This window comes from Heliangelus exortis, chromosome Z (assembly GCF_036169615.1).
Source record: "Heliangelus exortis chromosome Z, bHelExo1.hap1, whole genome shotgun sequence".
NCBI lineage: Eukaryota > Metazoa > Chordata > Aves > Apodiformes > Trochilidae > Heliangelus > Heliangelus exortis.
Window position 1 is genome coordinate 37,891,486 of NC_092454.1, and position 17,540 is coordinate 37,909,025.

General features: G+C 39.5%; 1 protein-coding gene across 1 annotated transcript in view; it reads left to right on the plus strand.

The window, feature by feature from the left end:
* The first annotated feature begins 5,668 nt into the window (after nucleotides 1-5,668).
* Nucleotides 5,669-17,540, plus strand: part of GDA (guanine deaminase) — a 30,740-nt gene continuing 18,868 nt past the window's right edge. The window contains exons 1-5 of the mRNA XM_071730161.1: nucleotides 5,669-5,963; nucleotides 10,860-10,948; nucleotides 12,636-12,807; nucleotides 15,316-15,403; nucleotides 16,664-16,769. Of these exons, the coding sequence (XP_071586262.1) occupies nucleotides 5,721-5,963; nucleotides 10,860-10,948; nucleotides 12,636-12,807; nucleotides 15,316-15,403; nucleotides 16,664-16,769 (698 nt within the window). The 5' untranslated portion in view covers nucleotides 5,669-5,720. The remainder of the gene's footprint in view (nucleotides 5,964-10,859; nucleotides 10,949-12,635; nucleotides 12,808-15,315; nucleotides 15,404-16,663; nucleotides 16,770-17,540) is intronic.

Consider the following 17,540-nt stretch of genomic DNA (forward strand, 5'->3'; position numbering starts at 1 on the left):
GCTTTTTTTGATGAAGCCCAGGACACAGTCAGCTTTCATGGCTGCAAGTGCACATTTCTGATTAGTATCTAATTTTTTATCTACCAGTGTCCCTAAGTCCTTCTCTACAAGGCTGCTTTCAGTGCATTCACCCCCCAGCCTCTACTGATTGTGGTGATTGCCCCAACCCAGGTGCAGAACCTTGAGCTTTGCTTTTCTGAACATATTGAGGCCTGTATTTGCTTACTCCTCAAGCTTGCCCAGGTCCCTTTGGGTAGTTTCCCTTCCCTCCAGCGTGTCAGTCACATCACAGAGCTTGGTGCCATCCGCAAAGCTGCTGAGGGTGCACTAAATCCCTCTGTTAATGTCATTAATGAAGATGTTGAACAGTACCAGTCCCAGTACAGACCTCTGAGGGACACCATTTTTTATTGATCTCCATGTAGACAGTGAGGAGTTGATTGCAAACTTTTCACAGACAGTCATCCAGCCAGCTCCTTATCCATCTAATAGTCCATACGTATCAAATACATATCTCTCTAATTTAGCAACAAGGATGTTGTGTAGGACTGTGTCCTTAGTGGCTTAAGGATCCCACCTTCCTCACTGACATGATTCAAAGGGACAGAGGCTTAATTTGATGCTATCTATTGTTTTTCTAGGATCATATAACCAAGATGTGCTTACCAGCAACCAGAATTCATGTTAGTTGTTGGTCTTTAGTTTGCACAATATGTCCACACCAAATAAATAATTCTGAGATGAGTACGTCTATAGCTGGTAAGTGAAACCAAATCTCTATAGAAAGATCTGACTGCCTAGTATGAGGCACACTGCAAACACATTGCAAGCAGAGACTTCTGTGTGGCTTTGTGAATGCAATGTCATTGTGGGTTCCCTCTGACCAGAACAGAAGTCATGCCAAGCACACAATGTACACAAGTTTGCACACAAGTGGACACTGAATGATTCTGAATTCATGACAAATCTTCATGCCAACAAACAGACCAAACTAAAACAAAAAAACTGCCTAGGAAATTTGCATGTTTAGCATAGCAAATTGCTGACATGAACACGTTTTGGGTTGCCAATATGGCACATTCCTGTTTTGCTCATTTATAGACTATGTAAGAGTCAGGAAGCAAAATGCTACAGTAATTATATGAGGAAGACTCACACTGCTGTGTGAAAAACACAAGAAGAATATAGAGAAACACTAGGACTAAGTCAATGGATACAGAAAAGATTAAGGCCTGTCAACATTTATTGTTTTTCAGCCTTAGAAAACCATGTTTTCTAGTGCGTCCACATGGTCCCTACAGAGGATACCAGTTAGTACCCTAGCTTCTTAGCCAACAGGCAGTATCCTCTAAAAGCCTGTTGGGAAAGGGGTGAGTTTGGGAAGAATTTGTGAACCAATTAGTATTTTGATCAACCTTTAAGTGTCAAAAATTCCACTTCTTCACACTTGTATATATTTGCCTTATTGGAGGGTAAGTGGGCTTTCATCAACTTCTCAAATGGAACTTGGGTAAAGGATACTGATACACACATGTACATAACAGTTATCATCAGTGGGTTCCTTCTCTTCTCTGCCTTCCCTTCCTGTTTCCCTCCCTTCCCTCTCACTCTTCTTCTCCAAGAAGAACTATTGGGAAGTTTGAAATGTATAACTCAAATAAAAGACTGCCATTTTCAGAAGGATTAGAAAACCTGTTTTAGATGGAAGTGGGAACTTTCCATCAAGAGGTAATAGAAATAAATTCCTTTTCAATTCCACAGTTGGTAATCATCAAAATTATATACCTGTGAATAAATAAGTTAGTTAATTTGGTTCACACTCATCACTACTACCATCAAAATTCAGGAAGAGCTTGAATTTTTTTTTTTTTTTTTTTTTCTGGTGAAGTTCTCACTGACTGGAAAAGTGGAAACATTACACCCATTTTCAAAAATGGAAAAAAGTAAGACCCAGGGAACTACAGGCTCAGTCAGTCTCACCTCTGTGCTTGGCAAGATTGTGGAGCAGATCCTCCTGAAGGTTTTGTTAAGTCATGCAAATAACTAAGGAGTGGTTGGTGACAGCCAACAAAGTAGACTCAGACAACTATACCAGGTCCTGGCCCAATTTTTTTCCCATCAACTACTGTTAATAACAGCAGACACAAAAATTCTGCTCTGTTTTCTCTTAGAATGGTCTGAGGTAAAGTCTAGGAAGTGTATTGATTCATTCTGTGTCTTGTGGAAACCAGAATCAAATTTGCCAACAAAATATCTTGTCACTTTTCATCTATCCATTCTTATATTTCTAGTGACAGATGAGTCTTACTGATAGCTCTGCAGTACTTCCTGGCTCTTCTTAAGAACACCTCTAGCTTAGTTACTGCAATTCTTGCTAGGAACAAGTCAGTAAGCCAGAAAATCTTTATCAATGTCAAAAGCAACATCAATCTACGCTGCAGGTAATTATGTATCAATGAACAAGTAAGACATACTATCCTTAAATTCTAATAAGGGGACAATGTATGGCAGTACTATAGCACTACTGGCCCTTTCTGGAGATGGAAAACATCAGAAGGTAACTCCAGCTTCCCTCACAGGTGTCTAAGCCTTGCCATCCCAAACCTCTGTAGAATTAAAGGCTCAAAGCTCTGTGTACAGCACCTGCAGAGTGACTGCCCATGCCAGTAAATAAAATGCAGCAGTACTGCTCTTACTCTTTTCGGGTGGGGTAATTTTCAGTTTTAGGTGGAGCTGGGAAAGCAAAGTACTGGAAACAGATGTTGATGAGACAAATATTTCAGTGAAAATTAGGTGCTTGAAATACCCTGCACTGGATTAACCCTAGTTCCTAATTTGATTTCAAACTTCCAAGTAGATAATTATCATACTTCACTTTCTTTTTATGAATAATCCCAATTCTTTCTTTGCTGCATACACAGCTGTCTCTTTCACAGACACAACCTCAATAGAAGAGAAATAAACTATGTATTTTCTCTCCCTTGACTTATTTGCTATGTTCCAAATTATATATGAGATACATTTTGACCATAAAATGCAATAAGAACATTCACTTCTATATCTGAACAAAACTTATGGTAACCTAATGGTCAGGCTCTGCAGTCATTTACCTCAGCAGAGTCCTAATGATAGGACTTTCTGCTAGGTAATTTGTTCAGTAGCAATCAACCAATTTTTGAAAGTAAGGCAGAAGGAAAACAAGTTCCTTTTCCCTTAATATTTCTCAAATACTTTAAGATGTCTGCAGGGTGCTCTGAAACTTTGAAACAAGACATTGAATTCGTATTTTGTAAAGTATAACAAGTGGAACAAAAGAAAAACTGCTAATCATAGAATCATAGAATGGTTTGGGTTGGAAGGGGCTTAAAGATTACCTTGTTCCAACCACCTTGCCTGGCCAGGGACACATCCCACTAGAATGGGTTGCTCAAAGTCCCATCCAGCCTGGCCTTGAACACTTCCAGCAAGGGGACATCCACAACTTCCCTGAGCAACCCGTGCCCATATCTCACCACACCCACTGTAAAGAATTTCTTCCTAATGTCTAAACTACATAAACCCTCTTCCATTTTAAAGCCATTACCCTATATTCTGTTGCTACATGCCCTCAGAGAAAGTCCCTCCCCAGCTTTCCTGTAGGCCCCCTGAAGGTACTGAAAGGCTGCTGTACAGTGGGACTCAGGTACCTTGAAAAATCGAGCTAGATCCTGCCACCAGGGCAGAAGCAAGTTGCTGTTGCTGGGGAAATGCTTTCACTCTTCAGTTCACAGGATGGACAAGTGACCTTACCTCTGCAGGGCTTCATCTCTAATCAGCCTGTTTCTCAGGGATAGTGATTCTACTTATTATTACAAAGTGGCAAAACCAGCCCATTTCTCACTCATCCTTCATACAGCAAAAGACAATTTTCCTCTCCTGGGGTCACAGTTTGGAATACAGTTTATTGCAGCTGCAGCCTTATTAAGTATAACTGTATCACCCTTAGAAACATCATTGTAAGTGGGATTTTGCAAGTGCAGTGTTAAAAGACTTGTGGTGATATTTCATAGAATTTCTTAATCTTCTATTCAAGGAAACAGGAAGTGTTACAACGTTTTAAGTAAACTGTAAGATTCTCGTTACAGTTTCTTCTCCAAACTAGACTAACCTGCAAGATCAGTTTGTTTTTTTGTTTTATTTGATAGCTTCTCGTGTCAAAGAGATCAGAAATACAATAAAAAGCCTCCATGTGTCTTTAAAAATCCCTTTTATTTCATGGGGAGTCTTTTTATATTACAAGACCTCCCACAAGTAATTTCCAATATCACGATGCAAAAGTCAATTTCACATGTCCATTTTCTTTTGAACAGTCTTTATGGTCTCACTAAGCTGCTAGCAAGGTCAAGGTATAATCTTTCAGTTGGAGACAGCTAAGTACACTATTTCTTAAACTTGTCTCACACTAACCTGAAGCACACATATGCAAAGAAAGCAAGAAAAAGTCTGATGACCTGTGCATAGCAGACCGAAATTAAAATTATTCTGTGCTGTCCCACTGTGTCTTTCTCTCTTCCCATCTTTGATCTGGAGAGCTTGTAGGAAAGATAATCTGCTATGCTTTTTTTTAGTGTCAGCACAGTGGGAAGTGCAAAGGTCTTTTAACGTTAAACTATGAAACGACAGGTTTTGCAATCCAGTATGGAGAATGACAGTGTCAGTCCCCTCGGTGCCAACTTCATCATTTGGCAATCTGATGTAGGAAGGTGTCTTTGAAAGGGCATTCAGAGGACATTTATGGTGTTACCTGTGGTGTGCATCATTCTGGCCCCATGAAATCTTATCTCAACATTCTCAGTAGTTATCCTTTTCGCACGTGTTCATGATGTACTTGGACTTCATTTGTTGGAGTATGCTTCTGGGAGTATGCTTCTGGGAGTATGCTTCTGGGAGTGAAGTTCTCTGGGTTAACAAATTTTTTTTTTTCTCTGCCTTTTGTTTTCCTGAGACTGTTCTCTCTTTTTCTGTAGACTGTCTCCACTAAAAGAGGCATATGGCTTCCTGCTTCTGGTAGTTCTGATACCTCAGCTACCATCTATTTTCCACTCGTATATACCCTACTAAAACCGGGGCCAAGGACTAAGGAGACAGTCTGAGAGATGGATCTTAGAGCACTGATTTCAACAGAGCAAGTGAAGCAAAGCAGTAACTGCCACCTCAGAAAGCAGTATTTTAAAATTAGATCTATTCTTCTGAACACGTTCAACAAATTTTGTAGTGCTCAGGGAACAGAGCAACAGGTTACAAGCTGCTACCGCTTGTAACAGAGCAAGCCTACAGACTCAACTTTTTGAACACGAAACTTTGGAAAGCTGTTACAGCCTTGCAGGGTGGATGCAAAGTTAGTCGCCGGACACTCGCAGAGAGTTGCCAGGCACCTTGTCGGGATCTCTCGCCACTTCCCGGGAAGTGACTGGCACCCCAAAACGCCTCGGACATTGCTCCAGGCTTTTGCACTTAGTACATGGCGGAGGGCCCATCCCTGCAGAACCGGGCTCCGGTATGGAGGAGGTGTGGCTGCCGGTGTGGGGCGGAGGGCACCCGGAGCAGCCCCCGGCAGCCCCCCGGCCGAATGCCGGCAGCTCCCGAAAGCGAAGGGGGCAGGATGAAGTGAGCGGCCCTGCCTCCCGCCCACCCTGCTCCGAAACCACTCCCCGACAAGAAAGTCACCAGGGGGTGGGGAGATGGTGACAGCTTCAGGAAGCCGTCCCCGGTGCCGGCAGATACCGAGGGGCAGTATTCCCCCTGGGTGGCAGCTGCCCGACGTCTCCGACACTCCGCAGCCAACACCGCCGCCGGCAACCATGGGCTCCCCGCAGCGCCCACTGCTTGCCCACGTCTTCAGAGGGACCTTCGTGCACTCCACGTCCTCCTCGCCCATGAAGATCCTCCACGGACACCTGCTGGGGGTGGACGAGAGAGGAACGGTGAGCGGGAAGGGTTGTTGCGGTGACGGGGCGGTCTGTCCGGGGCAGTGGGCTGGGGGTGCCCCGATGTCCCCTGGTGTTCCCGGGCTCGGGGTGATTGTCACGGGTGAAAAGTGACCCGTCGCGGTCCCGAATGCTGATCCCGGGGGTGGTGAAGGTCCGGAGAAAGTGGAAAATTATCGCGCTTCAGGTAGTCTGTCCGCAAAAGAGCCACAGAGAAGCGATTTCGTATTTCGTGCTTGAAGGAGCTGGAGGTAGCTCGGGTCGTATGTTAGGTCCTTCGCACGAGTCTTCAGGTATCCTAAATCTGTTTTGGAAGTGTGCTAAATGTTTCTGAAACAGCAATGCGCCCCGGCCAGACATTTTTCCTCCAGTTTTCTTAGTTTTTTCTTTCAGATCCTTTCAGTTTTCTTTCAGGTTCATGAGTGGGTTTCTGGTTCTCTTAAGTATCAAAATAATGGTTGTGAATCACTGCAGTGTACCCCTTCTACTCACCCACAGCCTCCTCAGTGAGGCCATTTTTCTTTTTGTCATAAGAAAAAGCATGATATGTACCCATGAAGAGTTAGGAGCAAGAAGATGACATGAGTGGTGCATGTTAGCGATACCAGCCAAGTACAAAACAAGCATTGCACTTATTTGTAAAGCAGGACTGATTCTGGCAGGCTGTCACAGCTGAGACTTATTTTGACAGTGCACGTTGAGTAGGCAGATTGGTGATTTCTTACAGATACCCCATGTAGAATTTTAAAAGGTGACTTTTTTCCCCTTGCAGATAAATAATATGTTTCAGTGTGTCAGGGTTCAGTGGCATCTGAAATCTGTGCAAAGCACACTTTGATCCCTTAAGGTGTTTATTTCCTTGGTTCATACATGTCCCTAAGGACATGTTCCAAGACAGCCCATTTAATAGCTCTCGAGGAGTCTGGCACAAGGCATAGCAAAGTCTATGAGAAGCTGTACTAAGATGCATGGAAGAGGAATGAAAACTTACATAACTGTGTATTGGCTGATGTCAACTGAAAACAATAGAGCTGAATGAAAAAGGATTTGGTTTGTGTAACTGGTGCAGGAGGTAGAGACTTATACCTCATCCCACTCTCTGTGATAACAATTTATGGGAAAAGGTGCCTATTCAGCATCCTTAGGAAATCAAGACTTATATGTGATTTTCTTGAAAAACAAGTACCCAGGGATCTGTATTCTCAGTCACTTTAATCACTTCATGAACAAGGATTCAATGACTATTATTTTCCTTGCATAAATTGGTATATTTCCATGTAGATGTTTCTTTAAAAAATATTTTCCAGTAAAGCATTGTTGTCCAGAAAGAAAATTCCTACTAGAGTACATCAACAAGGACTTTAATTTTCTTCTCATTTTAATACAAATTCTTGGCATTTTGCTGTTCTAGGGTCTGAAACAGTGAGTTTTGGTACCCTTTAGCTTATTACTTGTTACTTAACCTGCTGCAGAACAGCCACTAGAATCATGGAGGAGTTGGCTTTTCAAGAAGGGCACGGTGGTTAGAAAATTGCTTACCTTTATTGTCCAAGTTTACACCAAAACCATTTCAGTTTTACTCCCAAAGAAGTAAGTTCAACTAAATAGTTATTACTTTTCTGCCTCATGTTGCTGACTCCATCACGGAAAACCTTCCATGTGTTCAACAGTGTGAAGAGATCAGCTTTTGTGAACAGCTGGGTCCTGTTCTCTAGTGTGAGTCCCTGCCTGTCCTCCAAGAGACAGGAACAACCAACCGGTGCCACAGAAACACTGCCCAGACACCCACTGCCCCTGGGAACACCTGGCTAGTTAAGTCCAGAGATGAAATGACAGTTCTCTGTGCTTTGCCTGTAGATGACAAGGGAGCTTGAGCAAGGAAAATGCTGCTGTTGGGTATGGAGTCCTGAAAAGAGCTAGAGTTGTGGAATGAGAGTTAATAGTGTTAATTACTGCCAAATGTGCATGTCTGATTTAAGGCAAATGAGATAGCAAGTGATAGTGGTACAAGAAAGTACAAAAAGTGGCACGAGGTACAACATCCCTTTGGACCTCATTGCTTAGTCTTCCTCAGCAGGTTGGGCTGTTTGTTCAGGAGCTGGGTCTAATAAGTGTTCCTGTCTCTGATCTAGCCTTGCCTTGAAGTTTTGGGAATTAGGCAAGCAGTAGACGTTGCGTATTGAATTGCAAAAGTCAGCTAATCTTTGTGGGAACTTGGGAGGAAAGAGAAGGATATGAAAGGGGAAAGAAGCATGAACCCTTTACTTGTGTTCATCTATGAAATTCATTGCTGGAAAAAAGTAAAACAGGCATTGTTGGGACAAAAAAAGCCACCTATATTCATTAGGCATCATTCCCTTTCCATTCTTTAGGTAAAGTTATTTGTGCTCCAGTGCTTGGTGCTTGCATTCAGGGCTTACCACAGCAAATTTAATACATGCTTTAGTGGACCAGATACATGTTGGTGGAGGAGCTTCAGGCAGTTCTTGGAATAAAAAAAGGACTGATCTAAGCACCAGGGTGGGGAGGTCTCAGCTCCTCATTTTTCTGTCCTTTACTCACATCACATAGGTGACATATCAGAACTGACCAAAGTGTTAGGTGCTAGCAGCTGTTGGTCCTACTTTTTTTAATGTATCTTTCCCAAAGTTCTGGTTATTTTACTTGACGTCCTTCTTTACAAACTGAAGGTCTTAGTTTTGTCGGTACATTTCCCTTGACTCTGTATGGAGCCACCCATAGAGTTTCTTGTTGCTTTTACTATGTTAAGATCCAGAACTAATTTAAAGGAACAGTGCACCAAGTTAGTTACCTGGAATGAACAAGAAAATACTCAAGAAAATGTCCAAGCCTTGAACCTCAAAGACTCAATGCATTCAGTCTTAGAAAGGTACCCAGAAAAAATGCACCCTAGAGCAATGGGAAACAAGCACTCTGTGCCCAAGGAATTCTGTCGGGAAGTTTGTTTGAAAAAAATACAGGTGTCTTGCTGATTCATCCATAGCCAAATTTGACTAAAACAGGCCAGGTGTTAGGTTTAGTGTTGATTTCATGTGTCCAGCTTCCTTCAAACACCTTTTCTTTATTTTTCCACGTTTTAAGTATTTTATTTGTCTACAACCACTTTATCAGCCACTTCTTTTCCATGGCAACGCCTGTTTTCAGAATTTGCCATCTGGTGTTTCATCTCTCTCTCTCTCTCTCTCTTTTTTTTTTTTTTTTTTTTTTTTTTTTTTTTTTTTTTTTTTTGTCAGCAGCTCTAACATTACTCATTCTGCATCCATTTTGACTTTAGCATCTGAGTGACATTTTCTGTATTGTTTGCCAGAAATTTCAGTAGGTCTGCATTCTAAGCCCTCTGTAGACATATGACTAGTTAAACTGGTTGTATTTCTCTTTAGGAAATACTAATTCTTGAGAAGTATTAACGGAGTACAATATTCTTGCAATTTTTCTAGTGTGCTATTTATTAATACAGTATTCTTTTAATAGGTTTTATCCTGACTAAAGATTTAAAGCATCTGCTTGTTAGACAATATAAATGATATAAGCCTTATGTTCATTTAGAAGACTAGGCAGGCAAAAACTTCTTGTCTACAGTTTATCAGACCTTCATTATTATTCTCTATAGAAAAATAAGAAAATGCAAAAGGCAATGTTACACACACAAGAAACATGTGCAAATGACTGCTAAACAGTGCTCTTATGGTCGTCTTGATCTTCCTCCTAAATTTCTTCCTATTTCCTTTTTATAAATATTTGCTTTTTTTTTTTTTTTTTTTTTAATTTTATGTTAATTAATTGCTGCCTTAGAAACTGCGATGAAGGCGATACTGACCATCAGTGTGGTAATCTTCACAGGAGTAGAAGGATATTGAGAGCAGTAAGATCACTCTCCTGAACTTAGAGAAATGAGCTCTTATACCAAGGAAGTTAGAAGACCATGAACTGGTTTCTGGCAGAAACTGTAGTTAGGCAAGGATTCCTAAGGCCCTGGACAGTCAGACTTCATCCAGGGTCGGTGGCACTGAGCTCCACTGCCAAATGCTGCGGCAGCCCAGATCCTGCCTGGAGCCCGTAGTGGGCATTGCAGACTCCCTGCTCTTTGTTTCTTGTCCAGTTTCTGTGCCTGTTATTGACACACTAGAGAATTAAAGACTTTAGAATTCTGCTGCCAAGGGTCATAGTTGTAGAGTAAAATCCATGGAATTCAAAAATAAACAGAAAGTGTGCTAAAATTCTGTCTTGGCAATAGAAACTCATCAATAGTAGAGTCAATGGCCAACACGAGTCAAATAGAGCTCAGTTAGGCTCCATGTTGTAGTTTTTTTGAAATGAAAAATAATCCTAGGCATGCTTTTAGTCTGTTCTGAGAGATGAAAATATTATCCACCTTTTTTTCCCTCAATATCTCTTCTCTTCCTAGGCACTTAAAAACCCCTCAACATTAGTGGCACTATCAGAAAATTACAAAAATACTTAGCTCAATGCCAGACAGTCCTAAGGAGAGCAATTATTTTGACCTGTCTGGTTTTAAATACTGTAACTGCATTCCTATAAAGCTGTTACCCTCTTCCAAAACAAATGACTGTGCTGCTGGCATGGTGCTATGATACAGCAATGCCAGCGGACACTGAAGTCTGTGTGGTTCTGCGCCTGTATTACTTGAGAATGAATTAATGGTTTTCTTATATGTTACAAAGTGGATGCAGTTATTTATTGAATTGTCAGTAGGCGTTTAAAAGTCAGTCTTAATAGTCACAAAGAAATAGTATTTCAATGCAAACCTGTCACCTTTGTACTAAGTGTGTAAAAAAACGTATGACTTGTTTTGCCTTCATGTAAAGCTGATATGGGATATAGAAGTATCTAAACATGTTTTCTTTCTTTTAGATTGTCTTTCTGGAAGAAACTCATCAACAAGAGCAATTGGCTAAGAAGTGGGGATTCAGGCCATCTGACATAAGAGAACTGAGTAATCAGTATGTGTTTTGTTTAGATTAATTTCAGCAAATGCAGCTTATTCTCTGAATAAAGAAATGCAAGTCTCTCTGAATACATTGTGGCAGGCAGCATGTTAAGTTCAATTTCATGGGCAAAACTCCCTTTCAGCTGTCAGAGCTCTTAGCCCAAGAGCTACCCATGTCCTGCATGGGACTTCGAGGGTTTATTATCTGTGTTCTTTTTGCATTCCTTGGTTTGGAACTGCAGCCATGGCAGAATTGTGCCAGCTGATTTACACTCCACAGAGCAAAATGCTATATTTAGCTTTCATACGTGACATTTTCTGTCCTTGCTTCCGTACAGATGTAAGTGATGTTCTTTCTAAAGATTACATTTTATATCCATTTTGTTAGCAGCAAGCTGCACCTATGTAGCTCAAAACTATAGACTTAGAATACTAACACTGCAGATACAAAACTCAAGTGCTTGGACTTTGACACGCTCCCTCCTAGAAACTAATAAAATGAGAAAATTTAAATATGATAAACACAGAGCCTTGGACGCAGAAGCCTGTATTTCTAACTGCATTGCAGCTGGATCATTTTCTTTTAGTTCAGCCAGTGAAATGCTCCGCCTTTCTGGTGAAGTGAAGTAGTTTTGGATTGTACTTACTGTGGTTTACATGTAGTTGCACAAGTGTAAACAGCCTGGTGGCTTAGAATCTAGAGCTGTAGCACAGGTTTAGTGTTCAATTGTTAAAAAAAATTCTATGCTTTGTTGGAAGGCTGATCATACGGAATATATGAGTCATCAGATGTTTTTTTCACTTGAAATAGCCTGAGGAATATGGAAGTTGCTGGGAAAATGGATCGGATTGAGAAAGATCGTTCAGCCATGCAGGAAAACAGGAAGAAGGGGAACCAGGAAGAGAAAAAAAATCACTGTTCATTCAGTAGTCAGGGATAAGGGAGAAATTTTATACAGTATGGAGTACCAGCACAAAGCAAAATTATTATAGCAGTGTCGTGGTAATTTTGATATATTTATCCCTGTTACTTCAGGAATGCTTCATGGTAACAACCAGAATTAGTGTTCCATTGTAAATATGCCTTTCCTGTCAAGATAGTGACCAGAGGTTTTTTTTCACCAGTGCCTGCATCTGTAGACACAGTGACTGTTCTTCCATTAAATCTTGAAATTCACTGATTGTAAATATATATGTCTATGTATGTACACACACACACACACATATATGTAATGTAGAGTAAAACTTGCATATAGAAAATTTGGGTTTTTTAAGTATAATGATCAGGCAGCTAGAGTCATTACAAATTTATCTATACTAGGAAGTAACACTGTGTCCAAATCTTCTCTCTTTCAGGTGGATTCTACAGTGAAGTAATTTTAGTTATTATGAAGCCAGCTTGTCTTTATTTGTTAGTATTTAGTCTGGTTAAATAGTAACGACAATCACACTCATCATGCTCTTGCATTGTTTTCCTCTCAGTTAGCTAAAACTGTGTAAAAGTTATAATTCTGCTGCTTCATACCATAGAAGAAGTATGGATAGAAGATCAGTAAGAGTTGGTAGGCTGAGGAAAGTTAATCTATACTTGCCATTTACTCTTGTAGGTTTTGGTCAAACATGCTTTGTTTTAAAAATAAAAATTACTTACTGTGGAAAATTTTGTGACATTTTGAAATATTATAATTTTCTTTCTGTAGTGAATTCATCATGCCAGGAATGGTTGATACACACATTCATGCCCCTCAGTATTCATTTACTGGTACAAGAGTGGATCTACCTCTTTTGCAGTGGTTGACTAAATATACATTCCCAACAGAAGCCAAGTTCAAAGACAGTGATTTTGCAGAAGAAGTATACACCAGAGTTGTGGTAAGTACTGCTAATGTAATTTATTTGACAACATTCCTATTTGTGAAATACAAGTATGTTTTCAGAAGGTCATCAGAAATAGTAGAGCATGTTTTATTGCCATGAAAACCAGATAAACCAACAGTATAGCCACTGTTCTACTTGCCAGCCAAGATTTTCCCCTACTAATTCCAAGCTTGTTCTGCAGTTGCTGATAAGACAGTTCATTTACTCACATGGTTAAAAATGAACTTATTTATACTCTTTACTTTTATCTGAGTACAATGAACAACATTTAAGAGTACTTTCAGAGGTAATATAAGCAGCAGGTACTGACAATCTCAATGCAGAAATAACCAAGTATAGCAAAAAAAATAATAGAAGATATTTCCCTTTCTGCATAAAAAGCCTCTATTATGAAATTGACTTGTGCAAAGACTACATAAAAGTAAAGATGCATCCCACAGACAGAAAATCTGGGGTGTTTTTGAGTAATTAAGGAAGACATTTCTACATCTGAGATCCTTGTGGTATCTTTCACTTCAGGGGCTTTAGATGAGGTCTGTCTATGGAACTACAGCACAAAGAGAGAGACTGTGTGAACTAGACTGGTTCTGAGCAATATAAAAAAAAGGCTTTAATGTAAAATTTAGCTTAGTGAACTGTAAGCAGCTAGGTCACATTGCAGAGTACTGACTCCGTCCTGTAATACAAATGTGTCCTTTAATATGTGTAATGAAATTTCTTCAACAGATTATGTTATTGAGCAAACATAAGTTGCCTTGCATTTTTCTAATACTGTGACAAATTAAGTTGTCAAAATAATAAAGCAGTGAATCTGCAATAAACAGTTACACTGTCCTTGCCACACAAATTTAAAAAAAAAAACAACTACTTTCTGCCATCTGCCGTAATCAAAACATGTAGGAGCAGCTTGGTCATAAACTCTAATGATGAGCACATCTTCAGCTGCTTAAAACATAGTGATCTCACCATCAGCTGTGTGCCTTGACATGCTGTTGCTGTCTCCATCAGTTCAGATTGGATGACATCAGCACAACTAAAATGCTCACTGTGGAAGGTGTGTAACAGCATCATCTGGAAAAGAGCTGCCAGCAAGAGGTGGATGTTAGCTGTAGGAGCTTCAGCAGAATAGTTAGGCTCTCCCCATGTGTATCAAACAGGACAAGGTGAGGAAGATGTCCTTCCCCCCCGATGCTGCAGAATACCAGTTGCCCTGCATAATGATCTTCAGCTGTGATAAACAGGACTGAACCTGCAGTGAGCCGATGCTGCATCTGTGTACCTTCAGAGTTGTAATGAAAACATAGTGAATTGTTTCAAATAAAAATTCTGTTTCCAGCAAGCACGTTCTATACTTGGTAAAAGAAGAAAATTTGGTGAAATTTGCCAGTCTTTATCTGGGACGTCATCTTTCCTCAGAATTTAGAAAAGCAAATTCTTCGTGTTCATGTTTTGGAAAAAGCACACTTAGATTTCATTTAGCAATAATGTTAGGAATCCAAAAGTAGAGAATTCTGAATTTTAAAATCTAAGAAAGACAGAAGTGGTTTGTCTCAGTCAAGGCACTGTTATTTTTAAGACTTGTTTCAGGAATCCTTAGAGACATGTTTTTAATTATTTGCTTTATTTAGAATATTGTATGGAAAAGACAGAGCTAGGCTTCATATTTGCCAAAGTTTTAAGTCCATCTGTTCTCAGAAATTGTGTTGGATGTCCCTCCCTCCATCTCACTAAAAAAATAAATTAAAATTCTCAAATTACATTTTATCCAGAATACAAAAATGTAATTTAAACTGGTATGTTGGATGAGTAGTCCAAAGATTAGGCAAAATTAGAAATTTCATCATGACTCAAACTGACTTTAAATGGCTATTCGTTTGCTGTTATGTCCTCCAAAAATGATATGAACAGGTATCAGCAAACCTCTACTTTCAAATAATGTAACTAAATAAATAAATTACACTTTGAGAAGTTGTTCTTGGTTTACTTTTACCTCAAAGTCTGTTACTTTGTGTTCAGGGATAAGAAGGGTTTTTTATATATTAAAGCGTGACTATTTTTCCCAGTCCTATCAGTTGGGTAAGTGAAAACCACTTCTTTTTCCCAAAAACCTTGCTTTGTTTTTGCTAGATCAAGAGTGCTTCACTGTGAAAATTTTAAAGCCTTGCAAAACTAGAAAATAATGTGGATGACTTGTTGTTTGTACTTATAAATATGTCAGAATTTATTTCCAATTTGAGTGAAGGAGATACAGACTGGTTTCTGTGGGCTTAGCAATTATTAAAATCCTGTATGGGTTTGGAAGAGGGAATTTTTTATTTATTAATGCTTAGACTTAAAAAAAGCTATTATGAAATTAATTTTTTTTTTTTACCTTCCCACTTCACCACTCATTTTTGCAATCACTAAATGTTCTCGCAGTTTGAAAGCAGACTGCCTCTTCTGCATTTTGGCAGCGTGACTGGTTTTTTTTCCTAGACAGTTGAAACTGATTTCTTTTTATAGAGAAGAACTCTAAAGAATGGCACAACGACAGCTTGCTACTTCGCAACAATTCACACAGATGCGTCTCTTCTTCTTGCTGAAATCGTAGGTAAGACTAACAGTGAGTTTTGAAGGATGTTGCACAGACTGTGTTAATTGAAGGAAACAGAGCACAGGAGTTTTTACATTAGCTAGGGATCTGTCTTTCTACAAATTTGTTTCTTACTTGTTGTCACACTCTGTCCCCAAAATCCACTGCAGTTACCCTTGTTCACTTGGCTGTCTCTCTCCTCCTGCTGTTTTTGCTAGTCTCTTCATTCCCAAATCAGCTGCTGTCTGGGCTTGAATTAAGTCTGCTGGAGTTTCTCTTCCCTGCATTTCTCTGCTCCTTCTAGTCTTTTGCTATTTGAGAATTAAAGGGCTGAATGACAAGAGGTGCATTAGTTTCCTGATACTCTGAAGTTTCAGCTGAGAATCAAGATCAAAAATCTCCACACACACTTTGAAACTATAATAGTGAGAGTTTTGTCAGGATTTTACCACTCCCTCCTGTCCACCATTGCAAATGACTGCTATTTGAAAGTATTATTCTTGCAAGAATTCTCAAGACTCATCCACCTTTAAAAGCAGAACAATTTAATGAGAATCTCTTTCCATCAAAAAGCCTCTAGTCTTTCTGATTTTGTAGGAATAAAAACCTAAAATCCTCAAACTTTGAAGCCATTGTAACCAACACCTTGGACAAAATGGTGGAGAAAAGAAATCTAATTTAGAAACACATTTAGAAGCTAAGAATTTAAAATTATATGCATTATTGTAAGTCCTACACACGATTTTGGAGTCCTAGAATGGATAAATTTCAAGAAAGACGCTAGAAGTGTCTCTGGTAATTTCTTCCATCCAGCTACATGTGGGAGGCATCTTAAGAACCTCATTACTTTCTCTTAAGGAGAAATGGTTTGCAGAGATCTTTGTGTCTTTTCTCAGCTAAGAATAATCATCATCTACAGCTGCTGTACTTTGATACTTGTCTTTCATCCTCTGCTTCACAGAGGTTTTATTCATATACTACCATTATGAATTCTGACTGTGGTTAAGCTATAGTAATCTGATCCTCAACTACAACATTTTTAAAATTGGGTACTAATGTGGAAGAAGAGAACTCCCATTTTTTGAAGATTTTTATTCCCTCTTTCCTTTTTAGCTTTAAAAGTCATGTGCGTGGTTGCAATTTAAGACAAGAAAAGAACATTAATTCCATTAATCTGAAATTAAACTGACTGGGGTGGACTTCCTTATTTTGATTTCAGTGTATGCTTTGACAGAGAACCAGTGATTCTGAATTTTATATTATTATCCATCTCAACAGATAAATTTGGTCAACGAGCCTTTGTTGGAAAAGTCTGCATGGATATGAATGACACCGTGCCAGAATACAAAGAAATGACTTCTGACTCTGTCCAAGAGACAGAAAGGTAGGCTGATTAAACAGATGCCATAACCTTTAGATATTACTCTGTTTTCATATATCTGAAAAGTGAATGAGAAGCTGTGTAAATTTATTAGGAACAGTTTTTCTCGTTCAACCATATTGATTCCTACAGTTCTGGCAATTCTTGCGTGCTCGAGTGCTTACTGCACAGCTTCTCTCTAGCTCTTCCATTGAAAGGGAGAAGCTACAGCTCTAGGATTTGGAGACAGTATGTTTATGCTGTTGTCTGTTTTCTCTCTCCGTCTTTCCCCTCACAGGCCTGTGTATGAAGGTAATGCTACCTGACATGGGTTGGTCGGGTGCCAGTCTGTTCCTTCACTTCCATTAACTTATGGTTTCCTTTCCCTGTTTAGGATAAAGCTCTATTCAAGTTGTAGGAGCCAGCTTTTATATACTCAATTTTAAACATGAGTGGTTCTCTACTTCTCATAAATAGCACCAGTAGAATTACTCTGTCTCTAGTAGTACTCTGTAGTACACTACACTGAGAGAATGAAGATTCAAGTATGTCAGCCTGCTGTGTTAGTGTCACGTCTTTCATATCCATGCTCAGAAAATGATAAAGAAGACATGCAGCTTTTCTCACAGGACTATTTATTTACTTGTATAAATGTTTCAACTATTGTGCTGAAGGTGAAAATACCTAACAGTAATGTAAACATCTTGTGCGTGAAGTTGCTACCTTATTTTTGCCAGTTATGCTAGAAGAATGCCAGTGAAACTTAAAAATTGTCAAGGCTTTCTGATAGTGTTT